This window comes from Pipistrellus hanaki (genome assembly GCF_964339955.1).
Source record: "Pipistrellus hanaki genome assembly, chromosome: 5".
NCBI classification, from domain to species: Eukaryota; Metazoa; Chordata; class Mammalia; order Chiroptera; family Vespertilionidae; genus Pipistrellus; species Pipistrellus hanaki.
The window spans coordinates 68,455,960-68,474,549 of NC_140507.1; the positions used below are offsets into that span (position 1 = coordinate 68,455,960).

General features: G+C 44.3%; 2 protein-coding genes across 6 annotated transcripts in view; one reads left to right on the plus strand and one right to left on the minus strand.

The window, feature by feature from the left end:
• The window catches only part of INTS9 (integrator complex subunit 9), an 80,721-nt gene extending 79,960 nt beyond the window's left edge, over window positions 1-761 (plus strand). Inside the window, exon 17 of the mRNA XM_084886394.1 lies at window positions 81-761. Coding sequence (XP_084742520.1) covers window positions 81-257 — 177 coding nt within the window. The 3' untranslated portion in view covers window positions 258-761. The remainder of the gene's footprint in view (window positions 1-80) is intronic.
• A 7,891-nt stretch (window positions 762-8,652) lies between these two features.
• EXTL3 (exostosin like glycosyltransferase 3) overlaps window positions 8,653-18,590 on the minus strand; it is a 110,936-nt gene continuing 100,998 nt past the window's right edge. For all 5 annotated transcript variants that reach the window (XM_084886377.1, XM_084886379.1, XM_084886380.1 and 2 more), the window contains exon 7: window positions 8,653-11,767. In XM_084886377.1, the coding sequence (XP_084742503.1) occupies window positions 11,558-11,767 (210 nt within the window). In that variant the 3' untranslated portion in view covers window positions 8,653-11,557. The remainder of the gene's footprint in view (window positions 11,768-18,590) is intronic.

Here is an 18,590-nt window from a genome sequence, read left to right on the forward strand (position 1 = left end):
ATTGCTGAAATGCCCTCCTGCCTTCGGTCAGCCGCTGGTCCTCAGAGTCCCCACCAACCTCCTCTTTCCTGTTGGTGCAGCATGGCTTCAGTGACATCAAAGTGGAAGACACAAGCAAGGGCCACATCGTCCTGCTCCAGGAAGCGGAGACCCTCATCCAGATAGAGGAAGACTCAACCCACATCATCTGTGACAATGACGAGATGCTCAGGGTACGACTGCGGGACCTTGTCCTCAAATTCCTCCAGAAGTTCTGAATGGAGCACGTGAGCCACGTCTGCTTCCCTGAGATTCCTCCACCCTTCGCACTCCGCCTGCCCAGCACAGGCCGTGTGAGGAGGGCACCAGGTCAGCCGGGCCTTTCTGGTGGTTTCTGCGGGCCACGTCCGGAGCGGGGGTGCACCTGCTGGCTTGGACTTGCAGCGCTGTCTCAGGCAAGAGTTTTCGTTTACGCTTTAGACTCATTTTCTTCCTGGGCCTGGCTCTCTCGGAGAGCCGGAATGGCAAGACAGTGAGCTGAGCGGCACCAGAGTGACAGAGCAGTTTCCCGGGTCAGTGGTGGGGAGGGGAGGTCTCGAGTGGCCAGTGTTTGTTGTTCATCGTGACACAGGCCTCGGGTGGGGAACCAGGGACTTTGTGTTACTTGCTTATCTACTGTGTTGCATCTGATAAGACAGATGACCCAAAAAAGTAAAATTAATCCACTTATCTGTATTTTATATAGTGAGCCCATTTTGTTAATAAAGCTTATTTTTATAGGAGTCTCTATGCTCTGTTGAACCTACAATTACACTGATACAGTATCTGAAAAAAATGTGGAAATATTCAGACTAGCATAAACTTAGAAAATACAATAGCAAGTTTTAATTTGGTGAGCATGTTTAATCATATAACCTGGCTTTTTTAAAATACACTAAGTGGCCATGTTATTATGATCTCTGAATGCATAATAATCTGGCCACTCAGTGTATATCCTATATAATAAAAGGCTAATATGCAAATTGTCCCCTCGACCAGGAGTTCAACCAGCTGGCCAGACCCCACCCATGCACGAATTCATGCACCGGGTCTCTATTATGTGTGTGTGTGTGTGTGTACACACACACACAGTGGCCAGATTACGCATTCAGAGATCAAAATAATCTGGCCACTCAGTATATAAAATTCACCCCTAACTGGTTTAGCTCAGTGGTTAGAGCATCATCCTGCGGACTGAATGGTCCTGGGTTCAATTCTGGTCAAGGGCATATACCTGGGTTTTGGGATCGATCCCCATAGGGGGCATGTAGGAGGCACTCGATGATTCTCTCTAATCATTGCTGTTCCTCTCCCCTCTCTGAAATAAAAAAAGAATCTAGGAGAGCCACATTTAAATATAATTCATAGTTTTCCTTAAATTGTTTGAAAAGGTGCTGAACTTTACCTGAGCTGTGTCTCTAATGAAAAACCCCAGCCATGACCTTCTAGGAGGGTCCTGAACAGGAGCTGGACTCTACTAAATCATCAGTTGCCAACCAGTAATCCATGGACCACTGGTGGTCCATGAGGTCCGAAAGGTGGGCGACCGCTGTACTACATGACCTTTACCTGCAGTAACCTTTCCCACAGATTCTCAGGATTCTCCGCATTAAGTTCTGATGCCCAAAGACCCACCACTACCAGTAGTGCATTTGAAATCATGCTGCTTCTGAATTGCTTCAGACAGACAGTTAGAGACATCTAATCTAGCAGCATCATTTGCAGTGCACATGCACACTTTTCAGGTATTAAAATGTGGAGTGCAAGTCTTAGTCACCTGCGGTAGTAGTCCCAGCTCAGCTGCTGTTCTGAAAAAAAATTTTAGACTGCCGTTCAGCCAGAAAGTCAGTCCTCCAACTCACTTAGCAGCTAAACATCACAAAGGGATGTATATGTGTGTATTGGTATACATACATACATATACAATATACAGCACTATGGAGCTGCTTACTTGGGTTTTATGGAGAATTGGGTATCAATTCTCCCTCTGGAATAAACACATAGTGAGAATGAATTCTTCATTCAAGGAGGAAAAAGACTACTTCACTTTTTGCCATTTCCAGCTTTGTCAGATTGGGGCACAGGAATGCTTACGTAGGTGTTTTTAAGGTACAGGTCACTCCAAGCAAGGGCCCTGGGATGTGTCTATAGAATAGAGTGGGAGCCTTCAACCATGAGAGAGAATGACATTCCAAGAGACTGATGTGCCGTAGCCAGGAAAATTTAGTTTTTAGGAGGAGAGCTGTAAATAGCATCACATGTAGGGACACTTCCTAAATAAAACATGAGAAAATCAAGTTAAAAGGTTTTTTTTTTTTTGTTTTTTTTTTAAATAATAAAAACACAAAAACAGCACAAAACAGAGCTCAAAAAAAAAATCAAAATGGTTATTTTAGTTACAGGTCCTAATAATGATACATTCAGGAATGACTTGGATTTGTTCAAGCTTGCTTTCTGTTTAAGTGCTTGATGAGAGCACAAGGGCACAGAGACAACCTGTAGTATATGTAAATTAATCAAATGGACAGGGACTAATCTAAAAATTATGACGGTTTTAATCAAGATACTCCCACCTACTTAGTGGGGGAAGCCAGAGGGAGGAGGAAGCACAGACTCACTCATTAGAGCAGAGAGGCGATCAGGAGCCGGCCTTTCCGAGAGCAGCTGTCACTCCACCTGAGCTCAGGCATCCGGGTCCCACACCCGATGGGGAGTGGAAGACCCAGAAGAAACGGCTCACCCGTCTGCAAGGGCCACCCACCCTGACCGAGAGACGGCCCTCTCACCACCACCACCACCACCACCACCGGTGCTGACCTGGCGAAAGGCCTGACACCTGGAAAGGCTTGATTACATAGTAATTCGAAAACCATTAAAAATGCTGAGGAGGAACCTGATGTTATTTCGTCTAAGAAGTGATACTGCTACTGTTAAGTACCAAAGTACCCCAAAACTTAGTGGCTTAAAACATCATCTCACCGTTTCTGTGTGTCAGGAGTCTAGTGTGGCTTAGCTGGGTGCTCCTGGCTCAGGATTCTCTCCACTGGGCGACAGATGATGAAACTGAGGTTAAGTAACTTTCCCCAACACATAGCCAGTAAGTGGCTTCTGCCTTGCCAGTGTCCCAGGTGGGTGTCCGGGAACAGGAGCAGGCCAGGAAGGGAAGGCGTACCTGTTAGTCCATTTCTTTTCAAGCAAAGGTAACAACTCACCATGATCCCTGGACAACATGGAGCTTTTGGCTGTCAGTTGGCTGTCTGCCAAACTACAATGACATATCAACAGAAATAGGAGTGAAGAAACCTCCCAAGTTATATGATAACTAGAGGCCCAGTGCATGGATTTGTGCACACTGAAAGGAAACTAAATACCGTGGGGTGGGACTGGTTGAGACGGGCTGGAAATGCCCTGGAGCCAACCTCCCATGGTCCCTCCCCACCAGCCGCACCTGGAGTGGTGCCAGGGTTTGAAGGGCATCTGCAAAGTGAGGGTGGTCCTTCCGGCAGGTGGGGTTCCTCGGCCTGGCCTGCAGGGATCAGGGTGAAACTGGCAGTTTGACATCCCCCAAGGGGTCTCAAAATGCAAGAGGGCACTCTGCAAAGTTGCTATTGCTCAGCAGCTCCTGCATTGAGCATCTGCCCCCTGATGGTCAGTGCGCGTCATACCTACTGGTCAGTCAGCTGGTTGCTTAGCCTTTTACATGTATATATTCATATGAACCATGTAAACTGGTGGGTAGGAAAGGGAGATACTCCTTTGGCACCGAGTCCCATTTCCCTCTACAGTCTTAAGGAAAGTTGAATGTTGTCTCATTGTTTCATACTATACTGGGGGGAAGCAAAAAAAAAAAAAAAAAAAAAAAATCAGATGGTCTTAAATTCACTGCAGTGGAATTATGTGTAAATAACATGAACCTAGAATGAGGTAAAAATAACCAACTATAAATCTGGAGGAAATACTAGTAACAACTAAATCCTAGATAGGCAGTATGGAGCTGAGCCCCAAATGTCAAATCTTAGTGGGGGTTAGAGCCAACAATGATCATGAGTTTATTCTCTAAAGATTAAATGTCACAGTCTCCACTGCTTCTTGGTAGTCGGTTACAGATTTTATTCATATCATTAAAACATTATTTTACCATCTAACAAAATTCCAATGGCATTTTTCACAGTAATAGAAAAAGCAACCCTGAAATGTCTATGGAACCTCTAAAGACCCTAAGTAGCCCAGCAATCCTGAGGAAGAACAAAGCTGGGGGCAACACACTTTCTGACTTCAAGCTTTATTACAAAGCTATATAGCAATCAAAATACTATGGTGCTGCCATAAAAACACACACAGAGGCTAATGGAATCTGAGAGCCCACAAATAAACCTACACATATAGTCAACTAATATTTGATAGGGGAGCCAAGAAGACTCAAAGAGCAGTCTCCACTAAATAAATGGTGGTGGGAAAACTGGGGAACCACATGCAAAAGAATTAAATTGGACCCCCACCTTATACCACTCACAAAAATTAACTCAAAAAGGATTAAATACTTAAATGTAAGACCCAAAATTGCAAAACTACTAGAAGAAAACAGGGGTAAAGTTTCTTGTCAAGGGTAAAGGCCTTGACAACATTTTTTTTTTTTTTTTAGTGATACCAAAAGCACAAGCAACAAAAGCAAAAATAAACAAGTGGGACCACATCAAATTAAAAAGCTCCTGCATCACCCAGAAAACATCAGCAAAATGAAAAGACAGCAACCAAATGAGGGAAAATGTGTGCAAACCATCTCTCTGATAAGGGTCTAATGTTCAAAATATTGTACATAAAGAATCATACAACTCAACAGCAAAAAGATGCTGTTTTTAAAATGGGGAAAGAACTTGGATAGACATTTCCATAAAGAAAACAGAGAAGACAGATAATCAAGTTTTGGCAAGGATGTGGAAAAGGGGAACAATTGTGCAGGTACTGTTCGTGAGAATGTAAATTGGTACAACCACCATGGAAAACAATATGGAGGTTCCTCAAAAAATTAGAAATAGAGCTATCCTATGATCCAGCAAGATAGGATTAGTCATCAGGAAAATGCAAATTATAACTACATGATATCATTACTCACCAGAATAGCTAAAATTTAAAGGACTGAAGACACACTGGATTGGTGAGGCTGTGGGAAAACCGGAACCCTGTTACCCGTGGGAGTGCAAAATGTGTGCAGTCACTGGAGAAAGGTCTGGCAGCTGCTTATAAACACGTAGAATCTATAGATACAGAGAACAGACTGGTGGGCATGGGAGGAGAGTAGAGGGTGAAAAGAAGGAAGGGATTAAGAAGTACAAACTGATCATTACAAAAATAGTCACGGGTACAAAGTACAGTCAATAATGTTGTCAGCATTATTGTAATAACTATATATGTTTGGTGCTAAAAATATCCGCGGGAACACTTGGTGAAATATATGATTGCCTAGCCACAATGCTGTACCTGAAACTAACAAAAAATAATGTTCAATGCAAACTGTAATTGAAAGATAAAATTTAAAAAAAACCAAAAAACTAAACATGCATATACGTCCCTTATCACACAACAGTTCCACTCCTAGGAATATACCTCAGAGAAAAACATAAACCCACAAAAAGGCTTGCACAGGAATCTTCAGAGCAGTTTTATCCATAATGGCAAAAACTTGGAAACAGCCCAAGTGCCTGTCAACAGAATGGACCGATGCTGTTACACTGCATTTGGGAATACTACTCAATAATAAAAAGAACAAATTACTAATACAGCATGGGCTGAGTTTCTTCAAGACTCGCTCAAAAGAGTAAAAATTGTACATCATTTATATGAAATCTTAGAACAGGGAAAACTAATCCAAGATAAAGAAAAAAATCAGAATATTGGTTCTGATAAAGAAGGAACATGAGGGAACTTTCTGGATTTAATAGTAAATGTTCTATTTTTTCATAGGGGTTTGAGTTACATGGGTGTATGCATTTGTCAAAACTCAAAAGAAGATGTACTTAAGATTTGTGTATTTCAATGTATAAATTTAAAATGTAAATTTTACATATTAAATGCATAGAAACTATCACTGACATCCAGGTAATGGTGTGTGTGCTTATATTTAGAAAGAAATACATTAATGTAATTCATTTAGAAATACACCAAAAATAGGATGAATGGAGGGTTGTATATAGATATAACTGTAAAGAAAGTACAGTAAAATGGTTGTTAGGCATACAGGCTCATACTATAAAAAGTATATTATCAGTACATTTGAAATGTTTCATAATTAACTATTGGGACTAATAGTTTAAGTAAGTAGAATCTCAATAGTTTAAATTCTAATATGACAACCATTCAATACCACCAGGATTTATAGACAAATAGATTTTCCTACGAAAAACAATTTCCCTAATAAAACCAGGCCAAGAAGCAGGTGAATTAAATAGCAAACCAAACCCAGCCCTAGGGCCAGGCTTCCCACCTAAATGATCTTCTGGAACCCAGTCAGTGTCTCGTTTTTCTTGCGATGCTCTCTCAGCCCCTTGTCAATGATTTGAGTAATAAAAACAGTGGAAGTACAACTGCTCCACCATCCTGGGCCAGGCTTCCGCTACCGATTGGGTTAACACCACAGCTATTAAGTATTCCAGAAACACTCTAGTACAATTACTATTCAACTCATTGCCAACTATGATTTCTATGTGACCCTCTTTAGTTTGTCAGATCATTCATTCATCAAAAAACTTTTCACACTCATGTGCTCTGCTCTCGAGAGTCTTACAATCCGGTGTGGGCTGTACACATGACAGGTCAGGCAGCTCTCACAGGATATGAGGGGGACGGAGGAGGAGGGAAGGCTCCCTGGAGGTAGTGCTTCCAGCTGAGTCTGACAGGCCAGCAGAGGACTTTGGCCCAGCCACATTGCATTTTGTGGAACAGCCAGAGGTCACCCTATCCAGCACAAGAGGAGGCAGCCACACCGGGAGCAAGACAGCAGGCTGACGGTAACAACGGCCGCCTACAACTCACAGCCTCAACAGCCAGCACTAATCGGTCTAAAGGACAACAAGCTCCATCTGAGCAGAGCAGAACACTTACACCCCCCAGCCTCCTTCCCTTGCAGTTTCTGGGCATAAAATTCAACCCCGAGAGCGCGGCTGGTGGAAGCCGGTGAGGCAGAGCCATGATGTTCCGCATTGAGGGCCTGGCACCGAAGCTGGACCCCGAGGAGATGAAATGGAAGATGGCGAGGATGTGACCTCCGTACCAACTTCCTCATCTAGGCAGCCCAGCTGCAAGTCACTCCTTTTATCTTAAAAACAAAACAAAACAAAAAAACTGGACATCACATGTGAATGCATAACATGAAGTTTCTACTCTGTGAACGAACAGGCCCAGAAAGATGGAAGAGATTGGTGAATGGACATAAAATTTCTACTTGTTGAGACGTTTGATTGTGGTAACTGACCAGAGAAGATTTGACTTTGGGTGGTGAGTACATGGTACAATATACAGATCTTTAACATACAAACCCATTCCTGAAACCTGTATGTTCACGTTGACCAAAGTTGCCCCAAACAATTTAATAGAATAAATTGCTCCCCACCACAGTTTAATGGACAACCTAGGATTTGAACCCATGTAACCTACTCCAGAGCCCATACCCTTAATTGCAACATTATCCTTCCCAGATTTTTGTAAATATTTTGGAGCCTTCAATTTCATTGGCAAAACTATCAACCACTAACATTGCCACTTAGCTTACCTGGTTAAGTCCGACAGAAGCCCGTGCTCAGGAAAACGCACATTTCTGCAGCAACTTCCTCACGGCTCTCAGGGCCCAGGACAAATTACGACAAGACGGATGGTTGGAAGAACAGGAACTTGGCAGTCAAAACTCCAGACCCAAGGAGGCACCCCCACCCTATGTGACTTATCTACCGCCTCACCCGTGCAAACCTGCCTGACCAACTGTCAGCACTACTTGCAGGAATCAGACTTTTGGGTCCCACACACAGGACTGTCCTGTGAGCCAAACGCCCAAACGCAGAGCCTAGGACAGGAGCCCTCCAACTCAGCTTGCCCCAGTTTCCTGTCCTCTCTCCGATTTCCATCATCTGCAACGCCCCGCCTCACGCTCTCTCCGAGGACGGCTTTGATCACATAGCCGAGCAGCATCGGGAGCCACGGACACCAGAGGACGGGGCTCTGACAGTTGAGAAGCACCAACGAGATGCAGGTACTTTCAGCCACTCCTCGTATCTCAACAGAGAGACCTCTAGACCACCCCAGGCCACTCCTGGCCAGCCCGTCCTCTCTGCACCGGACACGCACGCACAAGCTCCCCTGCACTCGCCACATCCACACGTTTTAAAATTACCATTAAAGTTAAAGGTACACGTATGCCACATGCCACCCCCTCCCACTCACCAGGTAAATGACACCTCAGTTCCTCTCGGTGTGACCGACTCAGTATCGCAGAGGCAGATGCAGGCCAGGCAGCCGGGTCCGTGCCTGTGAGCAGCGTCACCTGGGTTCAGGAATGAGGCTGCGCCAGGCCGAGCCCTGGTAGAGCCTGGAACCAGCAGGCACCTCTCAGGTCACTCAGGAAACCACAAAAGACCATCAAGCTGCTTGAGTTAGTCTCCATGTATTTTATTTTTTTTACAAAAATCCCATGTCAGACCATTGTGCTCATGACTAGAAAGGGTGGTGGATGGACATGGCATGGAAAGCAGAGAACTCCCCTTCTAAGTATCATCTCAAACCAGGAGCTCGAGAGCGCACAGGCAGGCAACTCCAGAAGAGGTTCCCCTCCCGCACAGTGGGCCCACGGCCCTGTGCGCAGGCCCCGGCTGGAAGCGCACTCACAGCAGAGCCTGGCCAGAGGTGCGCAGTGCAGAACAGCCGCCGAGCACCCTGGGGGGCCCTCACTCGGATTCCCCTCACGGTGAAGAGCAAACCGCTACCCGGAGAGCCAGGATGTCCTGGGCCCAGGGCGTTACCTTCGACGGCCAAGGAAACCCACGTGCCTCTTCAGACCTGTTTCGTGTCCAGGGAGTCACAGGTGGTGCAGGTGACATCGGGCTTCCCAAGGTGACGGTCAGCACCAAAAGCCTTCTAAGCATGGGACAGGGCCTCTCCCTAAGCCACGTGCAAAACCCAGCAGCCATGCTCCAGGAGCACCTGACCCGCACCCGGAAGGTCTGCATGCCCGCTGCTTGCTGCTGAGTGTCTAAGAACACGGCTGTTTTCTTAGCGTCCACCAGAGCCTGCTGTGGGGTCCTTCATGTCAGTGTCCATCCAGGTCCCAATAGAGCATCCTTGTTTGAAGCTCTGGCATCACAACCTTGCCTACAGCACAGCTGACGTTCTCCATGATCTCAGCCCTTTCAGCTACGCCTGGATCCACCAACAGCCTCAGGGACCCAACGATCTGGCTCCTCTGAAGGGGATCCTAACACAGACTGCTCGTTTCCCACCACGCCCCACTGAAGGGCAGTGTATTAGTTCCTCACATTAAAATAAACAAGATAAAAATAGCAGCCACATACATAGCTCAAAACACCACACTCTTTGGCTTCCCGAGGGAAGAAGGCTACTGCTAAAAAGAATACAGTAAGAAGTCAAGGAAAGGACGCTAGAAAGTTAGGGTACAGGGAGTCTGGACCCTTTGCTGGGTTGCTGAGAAGCGTGACTCGATCTCCTAGGCAGCTGCCTCGGCAGGAGGGCCATGAGAAGATGCCGCTGAGGACCCTGGAGGACTCCATCCGCCCTGGGAGCAGCCCGGGTCCTGCAGAGAGGCCACTTATGTCAAGCTAGCCCTACGGTTGGGTGGTATCTACAGGGCAGAACCTGGCTTCAAAATGGTACTTGAAGAGAACCCACTGGTACAGGCAGGTCACAGGAGAATGTGCCCCCAAGAAATAGAAGCACAGGTGTCAAGGTCTGGGGAAGACGGACTGGTTTAAGGCATGTGCATGACCAGGACAGACCTGAGCTTTTGTTCAGGTGCAGAAAACCAGCTACGCTCACCTTCACTGGAAGGAAGTGGGGTCCAGAAAAATGGCCAAAGGCATGGGCTGAATCCCTGCCAAGAGCCACAAACACCCTCTTTGCTTATCCTACTGCCGTCACCACAAAAGAAAAATGAGCTTATTTCTATCTCAGCCCAGGGAATAGAAATATAAACCCAAGGAAAGTGAGTGTGTGGATGAAAATGCCTATGATATTTCAGTCAGAAGTCAAGAAAAGGGTGTTAGATCCTCCCATTGTTCTGGCACATACCAAACCTCGGCGTGTTCTGGAACAGCCAGGCATTAGGGATCCAAAAACTACAGGTAACATACGGTGTAGGGGGAGGTGAATTTCACCCAGGTATTTATCCCAAGGCAGCTGCCTTGTTTAAGACTCACCGGCCAGCCGGGTGGGGGGACCACAAAGGACGCTTGCTTATTCCAAGTCACAGAGAGAAGGCCCACCTGCAAACCACTTCAGACCATACCTGGGAGGGCAGCCGCCAGCTCTGTTCTCTTACATAGGAGGCAGCCCTCAGGAAAGCCTGAAGCCAAAACACATCTTTATGAAAGGAGGGCTGGACAAAGAGCCACTTGGAAGAGCTGCTATGGGTCTCCTTCCTTCCTCATTCCTCTGGTTTCAACTTGGAAGAGAAAGACAGAGCAGGGACAGTCCAGGGACAGCATGACCTCATCATGACTCTACCAACACCAATGATCCAGCACAAGGAAGCTCAACTGTCCCCCAATGCAGGTCCTCCCTCCCCGGGGACTCACGGGAGAGGAGAAGGAGTCACGGAGCGCTGTTGGCAGTGCACAAAGGGAGAAGGAACAAACGGTTAGGTCTTATCTCATCCAGGGCCCCATTAGAGGGCCAGGCCGGCCCTTTTTCTGTTTCTGCACATCCTCTGGGGAGAATGGAGATGATTATTAAGAATGAGCCAGATCCATAAGGCCAGGATCCATCTCCACCAAGAGAGAACATTAGGAGCCTTGGTGGGTCCCTCACTTTGTGAGATAGGCAGAAATTTCAAATTCCCCCCAAATATATATGTATATGCACGTGAGTGTGTGTGTGTGTGTGTGCATATATACACACACATACACATATATTTGTATATATACACACACACACACACACACATATATATATAAATAAGCCTCAAGTGGCATATCTGAAACATTTTCTTTTTAAATAATAACAGTTGGTATGTAACTGGATTTAAAAACCACAAACCAGCTGTCCTGGGCTTATGACCTGTGTGAGTGACTCTCCAGAGCCCCCATGTCCTCAGTGTACGCTATCAGTCAGTGCCCTGTGCCGGGAGCCCGTGTCCTCTGTCTGGGTTCCAGGCCCAGCGTGGCAGCTTCGAGAGAAAGGCAACTATTCCCTTTCCACTCTGCTGCCGCCTCTCCAGGCAGAGGGGCTGGGCCACCCACCCAGTGGATGTGCGTGGGGTCCTTCCATGTCTGGGAGCCACCTCCCTCACTCTGCTCGTCCTCTCCCCAAACCTGCAATGCCCCTAGATGAACTTGAAGCACTTGGTCTTGTCGTGGGGCAGGCGCGTCTTGAAGAGCACAGAGTCCACCCTGAACTGCGTGTACAGCAGGGGCATATAGCCGTACACCTTGACGAAGAAGTTGATACACTTGTGCCGCTCGTGAAAGTGGGAATCATCGTGGGACAGGGCCTGGGGGCATCCTGGGCATCGGAAAGTCCACCGTGAGGTCACCTGGAGCAGGGAAGAAGGAGCTCAGTGAGGATTGCAGGTGCTCACCCCGAGAAGCCCCAGTTTAACCAACCCAATGCGACCAAGGGGAAGACACGGCCTCAGACAGCCACATGTGCTCAGAGTGAGTCAGGGCCAGTGCCCAGGCTGCCTGCCTGCCATAGACGTGGCTACATCCAGCAGTAAAGAGGCTCTTTCCAAACGGCCTATACTTGACAGCTATCAGAAGCTTTAACATGTTCACTGTTACCTGTCTTAGTAACTGTTTTCTAATATTCTCGGCTGCATAGCAAAATGTAGGTATAAAGTTGTTTCTCGATATCTTTAATAACAAAACACTGGAAAATGACCCATCAAAAGGGGACTAGTTAAATAATTATACGATACTACAGATCCATAAGAAGTTTTTAAGAAAATTACAAAAGACATGGGACCCTAGTCAGTTTTCCCAGTGGTCAGAGCATCAGCCCACAACTGAAAGGGTTCAATTCCTGGTCAAAGGCACGTACCTTGGTTACAGGTTCAATCCCCAGCACCATTTGGGGCGCAAGCAGGAGGCAACGAATCAACGTGTCTCTCACACATCAATGTTTCTCTCTCTTGCTCTCTCCCTCCCCTTCCCTTACACTCTCTCTAAAAATTAATGGGATGTCCTCGCTGGTTTGGCTCACTGGATGGCCTAGGGACTAAAAGATCACAGGTTCGATTCCAGTCAAGGGCATGTACCTTGGTTGCGGGCACATCCCCAATAGGGGGTATGCAGGAGGCAGCTGATCAATGCCTCTCTCTCATTGATGTTTCTAACTCTATCCCTCTCCCTTCCTCTCTGTAAAAAAATCAATAAAATATATTTTTTAAAAATAAAATGAATAAAAATAAAAATAGGAAAAATATCCTCACTCCTTGGGTGAGGATTAAAAAAAAAGGGGGGGCGGGCAGGACAGAGAGACATGGGAAAGTAGTTATATTACAGTTTAGTAATTATTAGGAAAAGCACTTAGAAAAGTATGGAGAATAATGTAACAGCTTCACTATCAACAACGTGCCCAACCATATATAATAATATAAAACCCCTCAGCACAGAATACCTGGGGGGAAAACCAGGGTAAGATATATGTAAACCATCTCTTTAAATATATATCTGGGTTTGTGATGAAAAATAAAATCCTTAGAGGCCAAAAGAATGAAAAAGCCTGAATGTAGTGAGGCAGCCAGGAGCATGGCATCTTCATCAGACTTGGGAGGCAAAAGCCGTGAGTCAGACAGGAGACTGGAACTCTGGGACCACTGGACACAGAGGCAGCCCCATAGAGAGCGACAGTGAGGGGATGTTTTCTTCTCAGTCTTCGCTCTAAGCAGGTAAGGAAACAGCACTTCTGACCACTTATAAGCACAAGCGGGCCCTCACACATCTGAGGCTAGAATTTATGTTGCTGTGTGTCCTAAAAAGTCCCAAGATACTCTCTTAGCTTACACAGTACACCTGAAGGATGTCGGAGAAGGAAATGCAAATCCTCTCAGGTACAAACTCAGACCTCAAAGAGACACAGGCAAAACCTCAAAGAATATCAGCTGACAATCGAAAGCCACAAAATGTGCCCTAGCTGGTGTGGCCCAGCAACTAGAGCACCAGCCCAAGCATCAGGTTTGATTCCAGGTTAAGGGCATGTACCTGGGTTGTGTGGTTCACTCCCAGTCAGGGGAAATGCAAGAAGCAACCGGTTGATGTGTCTCTCACATCGATGTCTGTCTGTCTGTGTCTGTCTGTCTGTCTGTCTGTCTGTCTCTCTCTCTCTCTCTCTCTCCTCCCTCCTCCCTCCACCCTCCCCCACCCCCTCTGTCTCTGAAGAGCAATGGAAAACATATCCTCATGTGAGAATTAACAACAAAGTCACAAAGCCCTAACCAGTTTGACTCAGTGGATAGAACATCAGCCTGTGGACTGAAGGGTCTCAGGTTCGATTCCTGGTCAAGGGCATGTATCTCGGTTGCAAGCTCAATCCCTGGCCCTGTCTGGGCGCGTGCAAGAGGCAACCAACTGATGTCTCTCTCTCACACACTGATATTTCTCTGTCTCTCCCCTACCCTTCCACGCTCTCTAAAAATCAATGAAAAAATATTCTTGGGTGAGGATTAACAAGAAAAAAGTTACAAGAATGGAAATGAGCCACAAAAGGAAGGAAGAAACAGAATCAGACCCCAAAACACTGCAAAATAGTAGGACTATCATAGAGTGACATAACAATAAATGTGTATAATATGATGCTGCAATTTCAAAAGATTTCTCCAAGTATAATGGAAGAAACAGGGACTATTAAAAAAGTCCAAGCATATATGAAAAGAAACCAAATAGAACAACAGAAATGAAAAGTATTTTTATTTAAATCAAACTCAATTGATGGGCATGAAGAAAATGTTAGTGATGAAAAGTATACTAAAATTATTATATGGAATATATGGAAAATACTGACAAAAAGCTTTAAAAATATGCAAGCAATATTAAGAGACATGGAGAAGTGACACTGATTCCATTTATATAAAATTTAAAATGGGCAAAGTGATCTTGGAACAGAAAAAAGACACTTCCTCCGCCTCTCCGAGCTGAACTCCTTCCTGCTCTGAGCTGCACTCTGCCCTAGGATCGGTGGAGGTGGGGGAAGACCGCCCACTCAACCTCCTCAGAGAGCCAGCCTCTGCCTCTGGCAGTCCCACTCTGTGTATGCTTGAGGCTGGGAAGTTTGGGTTCAGAAGTGGAAGCTCAGGGCCACCAGAGGGCAGACCCAGAAAGCTGGTAGGACCATACCAATAGGGCGAGGACAGCAGAACAGAACTTGCCACTGTGCCCACAGCAGAACACACGTATCTCCCCCTCAACCCTCTGTGCTGGGCACTAAGGGGGCTTGGAATCTTTCACCTGCTGGGCCCAGTTCTGGTCACGCTCACTGGTGGAACTCGTTTTGTAACTTAACCCTGTTGACGGATGACCAAGCATTGGGTTAAAGCAGCTCCTGGGTTGCTCCTCTAACTTCTCTGTCAGTGGGAATGTGGATAAAGACTGTAGGGAATTGACCGGCCTGGGGTGCATATGTCTGCTGCAAGCTCTCCTGGTCCAGTAGTCCCGGCCAGCCCAGAGCCTCTCTGCGGGCTTCACTGGGGGAACAGGTGTAACTTCTCTGGCCTCATTCCCGAGTGTGGCCTGTGCCCTGGTGTGGGCTGGTTGTACAGAGTCAGCTCCTCGTGTTCTAGTCAGGCTTTCTACCCCAGAGAGCCATGGAATGTGGTCCAAGAATGTAGGAACTGAGAGTTTAGGGCACACAATTGCTCACATGTGCTCTTGGTTATACTTTACATTATTCTACTACCCTATTTCCCCAAAAATAAGACAGTGTCTTATATTAATTTTTTCTCCCAAAGTTGTGCTACGTCTTATTTTCAGGGGATGTCTTATCTTTCCATGCGCTAGGTCTTATTTTCGGAGGATGTCTTATTTTCGGGTAAACATGGTACATTATCATTCTAGCAAAAACTAAGGAAATCCAAATGAAGGGAAGCCTTGAATAATATGGTGTATCAATACTGGTTCATTCATTGGGACCAGAGGACCACACTGATATAAGATGCTAATAACAAGGTAACTGCATGGAGTAGGTGGGAATTCTGTACTAGCTCCACAATTGTCTGTAAATCTAAATCTACTTTAACATAAAAAGGTTTATTTTACAAGTAAGCCACAGTGTTTAGGGATGGATGCTTAGGTGATAAAAGCATAAAGGAAAACAATGATGTGAACACCACTGAAGGCATGATAGCGACTGTATTAGTGTCCCAGGGCTGCTAAAACAAATTACCACAAGCCTAGAGACTTAGAAAACAAATGTTTATCCTCTCACAGTCCCGGATGCTACAAGTCTGAAGTCAAGGTGTCCATCCTCTCAGAAGGCCTGGAGACTAGCTTGTTCCCTGCTCCCTCTCAGTTCTGGTGTTGCCAGCAATCCCTGGCTTGCAGTGTAATTTCCTATGCATTAGCAGTATTATGTTATTGCCCATAGTCATTATAACGTGCATTAGGTCTCCACGGCTTATTTACTACTCATTCTAAGTTTGTACCCTTACACATCATTAATCCTACACCACCACCACCCCAAATCCTTATTCTGCATAAAGCCTATTTATAGTCTAGATCTTTTTCCTCCTGGAAAATATAACATTACAATATTCAAAGCAGCAATTGCTCTAAGAACATTATCTCCCTGCTCTTTAGTCAGTATTGTTAAGATATTAACATTATTAAAAAAAAAAAAAAAAAAACACTGCTAATCTTAAGACCAACCAACCTTTCTAATTATTTAAAGATCACTTTGCCCATTTTAAATTTTATATAACTGGAATCATAGTGTCACTTCTCCATGTTTTTTGTTTAAAAATTCTCAACCGAGGACATTTTTTTTTTTTTAGAGAGAGAGTGGGAGAGAGAAAGAAAGAGAAACATTGATATGAAAGAGACACATCAATTGGTTGCCTCCTGCAAACACCCCAACCAGGCCCGAGGTACCTGCAACCAAGGTATGTGCCCTTGACTAGAATCGAACCCGGGACCCTTCCTTTTATAGGTCAACACTATCCACTGAGCCAAACTGGCTAGAGCCAAACTTTCTAATTTTAACAAGGGAGAAAACAGTTCAACAATGTAATTTTGAAGTATTTAATGCAAAAAGAACTTACTATTTTAGAATACAAAATAGTACATATACCTGATGCTATTAAAAATAGGTAAGTTAATAAAAATAGTTCTAATGGGTTCTATACTATAAAGTGCATAACTGAACTCAGAATTTGAAGAAATTAACTCAAAATTTGAAGGCATTCTAAATTTATTGGGCCTTTGATTTTAAAAAGTTTACCCTGATCTTGAATTCCTCTTATATTCCCATACGACTGAGAAAATTCAGAAAATACTTATTAAGTTTTCACTTGGTAAGAGCATGTGTACCATGTACAAATTATTTCCATCTCAATCTCTACATTGAAGAGACTAGGCCAGTGTTTAATTAGTCTAACAATATAGACAAACACATTTTGATGAAGGTGAAAATTTCATCATGTCTGTAAGAGTTTTAGGTGACATCTAACCACTCAGAGCCTGACTTTCATGGTTGTCTCTGACCTCTGAGAGAGGTGTAAATGGAAGCACACTTCTGGCTGCAGTCCAGTCCCTGGATATATAAGAAAGGATAAAGAAAGAATAGAAAATTTCACCAATCATTAATTTCTTTCTAGGCCTTGTCTCCCAAACCTTAAAGTTTGCAAAGAAGTATGCTTTTCATTGTTTTAAATCAAGTCTACCACTGTACCTGGCAAACATACTACTTTTATGGAAATAACTGATTATTATCACTCACAATTTTTTAAAAGCCCACACAATTGTGTGCCTTCATTTGCTAATTATTCTTTTGTGAGGCTTTAGCAGAAGACACTAGGATAGAGGAAACTATGGGTAATCAGGAGTTGAAGTTATAACCCTGAGTCATACTTGGAAAAAGGCTTGCTAGGTATAAATGGATGCAGGAGGCCCCAAATGCTTTTCTAGCTCTTTCGTGTTGTTTTAAATAAACTTTTTTTTATTGTTGACAGTATTAAAATGTCCCCTCTTTCCACACCTCTTTGTCCACCTTCACCCAGCCCCCACCTGTTACCCTTTGTTGCATGGATCCAATATCCTTTGATTATCACAATGCTTCCCACCAAAGATATGATTTATCGTTTTTAGTACAGACTGCTGGTTACTTATATAAAACTTACCTTCAATATGTAAAAATAAAATATTACACACTCATGGCACTAATGATATTCATAAAGATAATGAATTATTTTATAATATTAAATAATATGCCTTTTAAACATAATAAGGCCTTAAGCAATGTTTCTAAGGACATCACATAATTCCATGGCATGAATACTGACAGAGCACAGTCATAAATACTGCTCATTTGAATTGACACACAGACTCTCTAGCATTAATCACTGTGAAGGCTCTTACCAGGCCTCCAAGAGCCCTCACCAAGAGAGAGCTCACTCATCTGAACCTGCAGGGATGACAGAAAGGGTGATGGAAATGGTCGTTCTATGCACTGAGCATGAAATTGGGATACTCTGGTCAAATCTATTCAACAACACAAAGATAAAAACAAAACTCAAATTTCTAGAATTCTGATGGCACTTTTGTTCTTGTTTTAAAGTAAATAACTTACATAGCACTAACTTATGTGCCAGGCATTATTCTTAGAGCTTTACATACCGGTAATTTAACTCGGACATTCTTAAGTTTTTGTACCACAGGAGTCCCCTCCACTCTGGCTTGGCAATCTGGTAAAACCTGTGGACTCCACCTCAGAATGTTTTTAAATGCATAAAATTAACTACATGCAATTACAAAGGCAACAGTTATACTGAAATACAGTAATATATGTGTTCTTTTATAAATGCATTTGGTAGCAAGATCTAAATACATTTAGTAGATAATAACTACCAAACTTTCAAGGAGTGATGAACAAAAATGGCACTTTGAGATGCAACAGCAAATGTGATATGAAAATGCCTGAATACTACTGATGACAAAGCACAATTATTGCTCTTATAAATTGTAGCCTGTTAAGGCTCTTATAAATTGTAGCCTGTTTCATAACTGATAAAAATTCCAATTAGAGATTAGTAAAACTTAAAGATGTAACGTTTTTCCCAACCAGGTTAAAAATCCTCAGGTTAAGAGCCACTGAACTGACGACTAATTTAACCTTCAGACAATCCTCTTTTGGTTGATGGTATCATT